This window comes from Pelophylax lessonae (genome assembly GCF_965119305.1).
Source record: "Pelophylax lessonae genome assembly, chromosome: 1".
Taxonomy (NCBI): Eukaryota; Metazoa; Chordata; class Amphibia; order Anura; family Ranidae; genus Pelophylax; species Pelophylax lessonae.
This window is the reverse complement of record NC_138768.1, coordinates 716,075,971-716,087,618: the sequence shown is the minus strand read 5'-3', so window position 1 is coordinate 716,087,618 and position 11,648 is coordinate 716,075,971. Positions and strand designations below refer to the sequence as shown.

The following is an 11,648-nucleotide window of genomic DNA, read 5'->3' as shown; positions in this document are numbered from 1 at the left end:
CCTATGAATTTTTAAGTACCGTAGTTTGTCACCATTGCACGAGTGTGCGCAATTTTAAAAGCATGACATGTTGGGTATCTATTTACTCAGCATAATAACACCATCTTTCACATTATACAAAAATATTGGGCTACGTTTACTGTTTTTTTTTAATTTGTGAAAGTGTATTTTTTCCAAAACAAAAGCGGTTAAAAGACCGCTGCGCAAATACAGTGTGACATAAAATATTGCAATGACAGAGAATTTTATTCTCTAGGGTTTCTGCAAAAAAAACAATATATAATGTTTGAGGGTTCTAAGTAGCAAGTGTCAGAAGTGGCTTAGTCTTCAAGTGCTTAAATTGGCCAACACAAGGTATTGCTTTTTTTCCCTATACTTACTTGCTACTATGGTTGAAGCTAGCCATACACAGAGCTTTCTCTCTCAGCCTGTGCTAAACAGCCTGAATCTACGCAGTGGGCTATTGTATTCTGACAGGCAGCAGTAAGGGCTGTCAGAATACTTAAATGGTACCTGCAACTGACTGAATACAGCTGCTGTTTAGGTCAACAATTTTCAACTCGCCTCCTTCAACAAGAGACAGTAGAAAAATGGACTTTTGTTGATCTTGGTGTTTCCGACAGGACCATCCACTAGGCGAATTTCTGCTGATTCAGCATGAATTAGTTGTAATGAGATGTCTTTATGGCCAGCTTAACAGGTTAAAGAACTTTTCCTAGGAGTCAATGTAAGTCAGCGACATTACAAGAACCCTTCTGCTTGTAAATCTTCTTTGGTGGAGTCACCACATGTTGTCACGTTAGGCTCCCATTAGGTACTGAAAACTCATTGATTTTGCACTGCCCACCTCCACTCAGAAATATGAAATCCATTTTGTATAGCTTTTTTAGCTAAAAGTTTTATTGAACAAGTTTTATCTTTCAAATTTATTTTTATTGAGTTTGTTTCACATTATGATGCATGTGCACCTATTGCTGGCATCATTGATAGGTGGTACAATGTGTTTACGTTGATATATATATATACGGAATACCATATAAAAATTAACACATAATTTACTTTTAATAAACTCTGTATAATTTAATTCATATTGTGAGTAGCAAATTCTTAACAAAGGAAAGGGCTCCATCCATTTCGATCAGATAATACAAGTGACTGCTACATCGGCATTATTAGAATGCTAAGATGAGTGAAAATAAACACAAATGTTACCAAACAGGCATACTTTACTGCAGATGTTGGATCCATTTGAGATCACCAACATATATATATATATATATATATATATATATATATATATATATATATAACCCCAACCAATGACCATTTCAGATCCTTCCAGAAGCCCTTCTATAGGCTTGTTTGACCTGCAACCACCTGACCATCTGACCGATTTCAGTCTAAAAAGAAGCTGTTTTTCATACAATGGCATCACTTCATTCTCTTTAGCCTCCTACATACAGTTAATCATCTGTTAGCCACGCTGTTATACAATTTACGCCAGCCTCTCTCAACCTTTTTATCTCTAAGGAACCCTTAGAAAAAAATTTCAGGTCTTAGGGAACCTCTGCTAAAAACAGTTTATTGGTGGTTAATGACAAAAATGCACCTAACATTGGTGGTCAGTGGGAAGAAGTCCCTTTTTACAGTAATGGACAGTGGCATTGATCCTGGAACTATGGAGGAACCATCAGATGGGAGGCCAATTAGTCACAGCTCAAGGAACCCCTATCAACCTCTGGAGGAACCCTGGTTGAGAATGGCTGACTTACAAATTCTGCCATTTCTAAAAAGACCCGGCTTTGATTGATATCATTTGCAAATAGGAACATGTACACAGGGAGTTGTTTAGTCTTACAAAGAATCATGAGATATGCATTTTAGCTAATGTTGTACTGCCATAAACAGCCAATAAATACAAGAAGCTGAAGTTGCATACAAAAAGCTGGCTGCTTAGCAGACAACAAAATGAAAATACTTACTGTTAGTTTGCGCCATGTCTATATGAATGCCAAGGTAGGACTGAGGTGTGCATGTAGTACGTAGCTTAATCCTAGCTTTCTAAATATAGATGTTGACTTGAAATAATGAACAAGGCTCCAGTAGCCAAGCAATAAATTTGCAGAAAGCTACGCAATCATATACCGACTGCCACAATAGTTTTGGGAGTAGTGCTTTGCCCAAATGTTGATACTGTTAAACAAAATTAACAAATACATCTTGTAAAAGAGCACTTCACACAGTCCCAATAATAAAAAGTTGTTTTCAGTTTTAAGAAAACATTATCAGTCAGAAGCAAAACTTAAGAGATGAACAGATATGAGAGATAGGAAAACACTGGATTTGTCTTCCTATGCGGCCTCTATGGAGTCCTCATCCACTCGACGGCCTTGTGGCTGTAACAACAAACAAGAATTACTCATAAGTCTATTCCTTATGGATATGTTTTCATTTTTGTACAAAAATTTAGGACACTCATACCCTACCCTTTTACACTAATTATTTTAATACCAAAGGTAATAAGAAAAAAAACAAATTTAAAGGCAAATAAGCAATACAAAATATTAGCAGTATGCATATGGTATAGACTTCAACTGAGTGTTGTTCCAGCATTGTCCTGGGACCTCAAATCCTCCCCTACCACTTTTCTTTTTACCACTCTATTCCTATATTGTGCTCCTTCTCCTACCCATTTTTGTTTCCCAGACCCCAGCCTTTAGTCCCCCCCCCCTCCCCAATTCGTCCATATATCTATATATTCTTGTCTTTTTGAACTCTGCCCATTTTCTCTATTTATTAGAAAAACTGTCTACTTGTTCCTCATCTCTACTACTCAGATATTCCATGTTATATTTATATATTCAGTTATGCGACACCACTCTTTACTGTGGGACCTTCTGTCTCTAACCATTTTTTTGGAATTGTCACTTTCGCTGCATTCAACAGGTTTGGGGGCGATCATATTTCTATACTGCTTTAAGGACATGTCTATGGAACAGGCATGTCCATGGATCATCCGTGATGTTCACACCTATAAATTTCACTAATAAGTTGTTTTACCTTCAACCAAAATTCCTGAATCTTAGGGCATTCCCACCAGATATGAAACATTGTACCATGTGCCCTGCAGCCCCTCCAACACAAGTTTGATTTTTATGGCTTGCTTTTTTGCGCTTTTACCAGTGTTATATACAGTGGGTACGGAAAGTATTCAGACCCCCTTAAATTTTTCACTCTTTGTTATATTGCAGCCATTTGCTAAAATCATTTAAGTTCATTCTTCTTCCTCATGAATGTACACACAGCACCCCATACTGACAGAAAAACACTGAATTGTTGACATTGTTGCAGATTTATTAAAAAAGAAAAACTGAAATATCACATGGTCCTAAGTATTCAGACCCTTTGCTCAGTATTTAGTAGAAGCCCCCTTTTGATCTAATACAGCCAGGAGTCTTTTTGGGAAAGATGCAACAAGTCTTTCACACCTGGATTTGGGGATCCTCTGCCATTCCTCCTTGCAGATCCTCTCCAGTTCTGTCAGGTTGGATGGTAAACGTTGGTGGACAGCCATTTTTAGGTCTCTCCAGAGATGCTCAATTGGGTTTAAGTCAGGGCTCTGGCTGGGCCATTCAAGAACAGTCACGGAGTTGTTGTGAAGCCACTCCTTCGTTATTTTAGCTGTGTGCTTAGGGTCATTGTCTTGTTGGAAGGTAAACCTTCAGCCCAGTCTGAGGTCCAGAGCACTCTGGAGAAGGTTTTTGTCCAGGATATCCCTGTACTTGGCCGCATTCATCTTTCCCTCGATTGCAACCAGTCGTCCTGTCCCTGCAGCTGAAAAACACCCCCACAGCATGATGCTGCCACCACCATGCTTCACTGTTGGGACTGTATTGGACAGGTGATGAGCAGTGCCTGGTTTTCTCCACACATACCGCTTAGAATTAAGGCCAAAAAGTTCTATTTTGGTCTCATCAGACCAGAGAATCTTATTTCTCACCATCTTGGAGTCCTTCAGGTGTTTTTTTAGCAAACTCCATGCGGGCTTTCATGTGTCTTACACTGAGGAGAGGCTTCCGTCGGGCCACTCTGCCATAAAGCCCAGACTGGTGGAGGGCTGCAGTGATGGTTGACGTTCTACAACTTTCTCCCATCTCCTGACTGTATCTCTGGAGCTCAGCCACAGTGATCTTTGGGTTCTTCTTTACCTCTCTCACCAAGGCTCTTCTCCCCCGATAGCTCAGTTTGGCCGGACGGCCAGCTCTAGGAAGGGTTCTGGTCGTCCCAAACGTCTTCCATTTGAGGATTATGGAGGCCACTGTGCTCTTAGGAACCTTAAGTGCAGCAGAAATCTTTTTGTAACCTTGGCCAGATCTGTGCCTTGCCACAATTCTGTCTCTGAGCTCTTCAGGCAGTTCCTTTGACCTCATGATTCTCATTTGCTCTGACATGCATTGTGATCTGGAAGGTCTTATATAGACAGGTGTGTGGCTTTCCTAATCAAGTCCAATCAGTATAATCAAACACAGCTGGACTCAAATGAAGGTGTAGAACCATCTCAAGGATGATCAGAAGAAATGGAAAGCACCCGAGTTAAATATATGAGTGTCACAGCAAAGGGTCTGAATACTTAGGACCATGTGATATTTCAGTTTTTCTTTTTTAATAAATCTGCAACAATGTCAACAATTCTGTGTTTTTCTGTCAGTATGGGGTGCTATGTGTACATTCATGAGGAAGAAGAATGAACTTAAATGATTTTAGCAAATGGCTGCAATATAACAAAGAGTGAAAAATTTAAGGGGGTCTGAATACTTTCCGTACCCACTGTATACCATCTCGATAGACATTTGTAGCTCATTTCAACGGTATTCACATCTATAGCAGTACACTGTACGGCTCTCAGTATGGTACTCACTTCATGCTCTTTTAACCGCTTGCCGACCGCCGCAAGTACATATACTGCGGCGGTCAGCCCCGGCCAGGCAAAGTGACGTATATATACGTCACTAGCCTGTCACCAGCTTGTGAGCCAATAGCGGGCTAACGCGCGCCCCGGCTGAGGCGTTCACTAAGGAGTCCGTGCGTGTGACCGGCGGACCCGATGTCCGCCGGTAACACTGCGATCGTCGGTAGAGAGGGAGAAAGGCAGGCGGCTAATGTAAACAAGCCGTCTGTCATTCTCCCCTGTGTAAAAATGGAGATCAGACAGTTCTACTATGTAGGACCATTGATCTCTGTTTTTACAGTAGTAGCCACAGCCAATCACAGTTAGAAGCATGCCCCTAGGACACACTTAACCCCTTCCCTGTCAGTGTCATTTTTGCAGTAACAGTGCATATGTATAGCACTGATTACTGTAGTAATGTCACTGGTAGCCCCAAAAGTGTCAAAAATGTCAGTCAAGGGTCCGATCTGTCCGCCGCAATGACGCAGTCCCGCAAAAAAAAAAAAAAAAAATCGCAGATCGCCGCCATTACTCGTTAAAAAAAACCCACCAAAAATGACAAAAATCTTTCCCTTTGTTAGTAAACACGATAACTTTTGTGCAAACCAATCAAAATACGCTTTTTGCGATTTTTTTTTACCAAACATATGTAGCATAAAACAAATTGGCTGAAAATGATTTTTACATTTTTTTTGGGAATTTCATATAAAAAATGTGAAAAATATTGTTATTTATGCAAAATTTACGCTCTTTTTTTGTTTATAGCACATGATCAAAAAATCGCACAGGTGATCAAATACCACCAAAAGAAAGCTCTGTTTGTGGGAAAAAAAGGACGTCAAATTCGTTTAGGTACAGCGTCGCACGACCGTGCAAAATTGTTCATTAAAGTCACGCAGTAAAAAAAAAAAAAAAAAATCGCAAAAAAAAAAAAAAAAAAAAAAAAAAAAAAAAAAAATCGCAAAAAAAACCCCTGGTCAGGAAGGGGGTAAAATCTTCCGGGGCTTAAGGGGTTAAACATGATCCTATTTATTTTTCCCAAATTTCTATGAATGGAGGTTTCCTCATTCCCACCATCTCAGTTAACATCTTGTATATCTGAGACATAGTATGTTTTGTATTTGTTAATGGATTACAGAGCTTTTCCACAAGGTTCAGCTCTTTCTCTGATCTGATGGGCTGAGGAAGACATCCTACAAAGTGTTTTAATTGAAAATATCTCCATTCATGTTTCTTCCCCTTGTGTTGAGTTCGTGGTATGACCTAATTTTTGTGGGTTATGTCTTTTAGCTTCCTGTTTTTACCCAATTACCAAATTGTTTCTCATTTCCTGGTGCAAAATATTTTGCGCCTTCTAATGGTAATAAAGGAGAGTTGTATTCCCACTTGGCTTGGCTTGTCTGTAAATAATATCCCAGATCTTATATACAACTCTCGTTATTTCATGTGTGTCTGTGTGTATTTCCCTATACTTTGGTTGAATTCAAATGTTTTTATCCAATAGTGTACCGCTTAATGTGGTTTCAATCTTAACCCATCTTTTATTCAAATTTTTTTTGTCCATTCTATCATACGTGAAATTATAACTGCCGTGTAATATCTTTTAATATCTGGTGCTGAAAATCCTGCCTGTGATTTATCTCTACTGAGCATACTGCACTCTTGGTTTTTTTCCCCTGCCACATAACATTTAACAACATTGTTTTTATGGTTTTAAAATATGCCGGTGGTATGGCAATTGGTAACATTTGGAATCTATATAGTATTTTGGGCAAAATTATCATCTTAAATGTATTTATTCTCCCTAACCATGAAAGTGGACAGCTCGATATTCTTCTGATGTCTGATTTTATCCAAATTTAACATGGGTTTATAATTAGCTTGGTACAGATTTCCCAATAATGGGGTTAAATTTATCCCAAGGTATTTTAATTTTGATTTTGCCTAGGTGAATGAAAATTCCCTCTGCATTGCCTGCTCTTCTTTTTTATTTAACCCGATATTCAAGATTTCTGATTTTTTGGATTTATCTTCAAATTTGATAGTTCCCCATATCTCTTCAACTCCTTAATAATTTTTGGAATAGTTGCTCTAGGGATGGTGATATAAAATAATACATCATCTGCATATGCTGCGACTTTGTGTTCCTCCTGTCCAACCTTCACTCCCCTTAGAACCATATTGTTCCCAGGGCCGGACTGGGTATGAAAACCAGCCCTGGAAAAAATTACATACCAGCCCCATAGCATTGCGTCGTCATACCAGCACAACGTTGAGTTCTTGTTCATAAAAAGGTAAAATCATGCATTTTAAAGCACATTTAATGAGAGCATTATTTATAGATAAGACCGATATAAAAGCACAGAACGGACTTGTATATAAAGAGCACAAAAAAGCTGCTGGCGTGCGTGCAGTGTGGGAGACTGGGAGGGGGAGGGATCGTCGGCGCCAGACGATGCACCAGCCAGAGCCAGCACCGCCGTCCACCGCGCAGGCGCAGCCGGCCAGCCGCCCCGCCGTGATGTCATGCCGCTCACAGCGGGAGCGCAGAGGGGGCCGGGGCAGTGCACGCAGCCTGCATAGCGTCAGCGGCCGCCGGCCAATCAGCGGCGAGCGCGAGCGGCCAATCAGCAGCAAGCGGCCCCAATCAATGCAATCCTTAAAGCGGCACTGCGGGCGGCCGCCGGCCGGCAACACTTAAAGCGGCGCTCTGCGGGCGGCCCTATTAAAGCGGCCCCAGGGTCGGCGGCCCACCGGGAATAATCCCGGTATCCCGATAGGCCAGTCCGGCCCTGATTGTTCCTTATAGTCACCAATAATGGTTCTAATGACAGAACAGGGCGAGAGAGGACATCCCAAACTCCTCCCATTGTGCTTTTCAAAGCGGGGTGATAGATTATCATTCACTTATACCAATGCTGTTGGGTTCCTATACAATGCTCCTATCTCCACTGGGTCATCTTTGGGCCAATTTCCAAATCCTTTATTGTTTTGACCATAAAGTCCAAGTCCACCCTATCGAATGCTTTCTCAGCATTGATTGACAACTAGAGGGCTGGGATGTTGTGGTCTCTAGCCTTATGTAGCAGCAGTTGTGTTCTTATCCCATTGTCTTTCCCTTCTCTTCCTGGGATAAAACCTGTCTGATCTGCATGGATCCACTCTTGTCTATAGTTTTGTATCTGCGTTCAACAGTGCTATTGGCCTATAACTAGATCATAAGGTTCCATCATTCCCATCTTTAGGTAGTACCGTTATATAAGCCTGCAGTGATTTAACTCTCATCTCACCCTTTTTCCCTATTTCATTCATATATGAGCAGAGTTTTGGGACTAATATTTCCTTGAACCTCCTATAATAGCGAGTAGTATACTCGTCCGGACCTGGACTCTTCCCAGTTGGAGAGTTTTGTAGGGCCTCCCTTATCTCCTTGAGATATTGGTGTCTCCAATACTAATTTATCTTCTGCTACTTTAGGCAATTTAGATTCCTTTATATATTTTTGTATCTTTTGTATTCTATGCTGTTCCACTTCATATATTTCCTTTTGATGTACGGTGTATAGAGTTTTAAACAGGAATAATTCAAAGGTAAATTCAGTATTGTTCAGACTGTTTAAGCTCTAAAAATTTTTGTCTACTGTTACTTCTGCAGGGACCGTATACAACCTGGCAATAGAGTGATATCTTAAAATGGCTGAACTCACCTTCACAAATATATGAGTGGGTAGGAAACGCTTCAGCATATGACTGGTGTAGTTTGGAAACCTCAAAAGACTGATGTTAAGAGATGGCAGTGGTTGGTATCCTGCCATTAGTGGGTAGAAATTGTACAGCATCTCCTGCTCAGTGCCAGGAAGGATTTGGAGTCGAATCTACAAAACATGACTTATGCTGAGTGAGAAGCCAAATGATTAGGACACCAAATATGCAGCGTCTAGCCAAAAAAAGCAAGATTAACTATTATATAATGTACTTGAAAAAAAAATTCAGTAGCTCAAGTAAATGTGAATGAATGCTTCCATTAAACATGAAATGACAAGGCTTACTTGCTTAAGTCCAGAAAACATGAAGGCGTCGCTTGGCTCCACTGCAATTTCAATATCCTGAACTAGCCCTGTCTTGTTCTGTAGATGATACTTTACTGGCAGAGACTCTCTTACTCTTCCAAAAGATGGGAGATCTAGGAAAGAATAAAAAAAGTTAGCCTTTAGTCACACATATTAGATCAATCTCGGTAACAGGACATTTCAATGTAACAAGCTGCAAGGTATGCAGGGTGAAACACAAAAAGTAAAAGAAACCTATTACCCTTCCGCACACCTTAACACCTCTAGCGCATGGGTGAAAAAAAACCCCGAGTTTGTTGCTGTGCAGTGTTGTCTATAGGACGGTGCACACAGCTGCAAAAAGATTCGTAATGCAGCAATGCGTTCAGTCACAAAAAACCAAATAACTAAATTTTACATTTGAGCGCAGTAATATACATTTATACACATATACACTGTATAGACATGGATGAGCAAGTTTGGGGTGGGGGGAACTTGACTGGCCTGCACAGAGTCCTGACCTCAACCCACCTTTGGGGTGAATTAGTGCGGAGACTGGGAGCCAGGCCTTCTCATCCAACATCAGTGCCTGACCTCACAAATGCCCTTCTGGAAGAATGGTCAAACATTCCCATAGACACTCCTAAACCTTGAGGACAGTCTTCCCAGAAGAGTTGAAGCGGTTATATCTGAAAAGAAGGGCCAACTCAATATTGAACCCTACAGACTAAGACTGGGATGCCATTAAAGTTCACATACGTGTAAAGGCAGGTGTCCCAATACTTTTGACAACATAGAGTGTGAGTGCGCATATATATATATATATATATATATATATATATATATATATAAGTAAAAAAAATAAAAATATATATTATATATATATATATATATATATATATATATATATATATATATATACACACACACACACACACACACACACACACACACACACAAAATACTAAAATACTAGTGAATATACGTAAAACACTGGCAGCTAAAAAAAAAATTCTAAATTTGCATATGTGCACACACGCCTGTATAGAAAACGCGAGGTCTTTATGGAATATCACTTGTGTTTTATACTCTGCAAGCAAGATTCTGTTCCTGTGTATAAACATCAGAAAATTATTACGTCTGAGCGCAAGATTCCTTAGTGTTGGTTCACACCAGAATCGCACAGGAGCGTGCTGCGCAATTAAGTGTAATGGTTTTTTTAACCCATTCATTTGGGTAAAAATCATACTGGATTGCACCAAAAGTAGTGCATTTACCACTTTTTAAAACACACTGTAAACAGACTGCATGGTAATACGATACTATATGATCCGATGCAGGCAAAGGTACTGTGTTTGGGGTGTTGTTAGGACTATATTGGCACCCACAGCAGATCGCATACTCAATGCAAACAAATGTGCACTTTACTGCAAAGGCTCGTTATAGATTAGGGTGGTGGCCACTTTTTTGTACAGTTGGGTGAATTTGATGCAGGTAAACCTGCCCTTAAAGAGGAAGTAAACCCGCCTCTGCAACTTTTACCTATAGGTAAGCCTATGATATGGCTTACCTATAGGTACTGTAAATATCTCCTAAACATGTACCGTTTAGGAGATATTTACCTTACATGCAGCCAGTGACGTCACTGGCGCATGCGCTCTGAAGGAACAGCCGCTGGTGCCGTTCCTTCAGAGCCCCGTGCCGTGACCGTCGGCTCCCGCGCGGGTGCGCGGGAGTGACGTCACCGCGGCTCCGGCCAATCAGATGGCCGGATGTCGTGATCCCAGAAGACGGGCGACTGAACATGTCGCCCGTCATACAGGTAAGCGGGCGGCACGGCGGGGGCTCGTTCTAAGGTAAGTATTTCATAATGAGCTAGTATGCGATGCATACTAGCTCATTATGTGTTTCTCTATCAGGTTGAAAAAAAAAAAAAAAAAAAATTGTAATGGGTTTACAACCTCTTTAATCTAGGCACTGCTTTAGGACAGCTGAACACAGAAAAGCCTTGACAAAGGCACTGCAGCTTACGCATATATTTGCAAATGTGTTTTTAAACATGATCTGTTAGACACAGTCAATTGGATTTTTTTTTTCACGTTTTTTATTTTACAAAGCAGCAGGTTCCAACAACAAAGAACATAACAAGACAAATACAGTAATGCCAAAGTATCAATAACACAATGAACCTTCTTGGCAGTTACTCAATTCGATTTTTTGCACGCTAGCTGGTGAGGGTGCTGGGAAGTCTTTGCTTATGATGTGCATTGCCCTTCCATTTACACCTTACTGCAAAGGCTAGTTAAAGGGTGGAGGTGGCTGCCACTTTGTTGCACACACTGTGCACAGAACGCGGGTTGCCCCGCACTGCGTTCTGGTGTGAACAAGGCCTTAATCTAAAAGCTGTGCATCACAAGCCTTTTCTGTACACCTTGGCAGGACTCAAATCAGTTTTTGTTACTAAAGATTTCTAGTATCCTGCATGTCATACTTTTATTTTTTTAGTTACATACTTTATATTAATAGCTGGTACATTGGTACCTCTCATCTACAATAATATTTTATAGAAAAAAAAAAAAAAGCTAAAGCTGCTGCTAATGCAAAGACAGAATGGAAGATAGGACAGAGATGACCTTGCAGCAGAGGTTATTG

General features: G+C 40.5%; 1 protein-coding gene across 1 annotated transcript in view; it reads right to left on the bottom strand.

The window, feature by feature from the left end:
- Positions 1-1,806: 1,806 nt before the first annotated feature.
- TRAPPC11 (trafficking protein particle complex subunit 11) overlaps positions 1,807-11,648 on the bottom strand; it is an 82,462-nt gene continuing 72,620 nt past the window's right edge. Inside the window, exons 28-30 of the mRNA XM_082243437.1 lie at positions 8,997-9,130; positions 8,655-8,822; positions 1,807-2,396 (exon numbers count right to left, since the gene is read on the bottom strand). Of these exons, the coding sequence (XP_082099563.1) occupies positions 2,352-2,396; positions 8,655-8,822; positions 8,997-9,130 (347 nt within the window). The 3' untranslated portion in view covers positions 1,807-2,351. The remainder of the gene's footprint in view (positions 2,397-8,654; positions 8,823-8,996; positions 9,131-11,648) is intronic.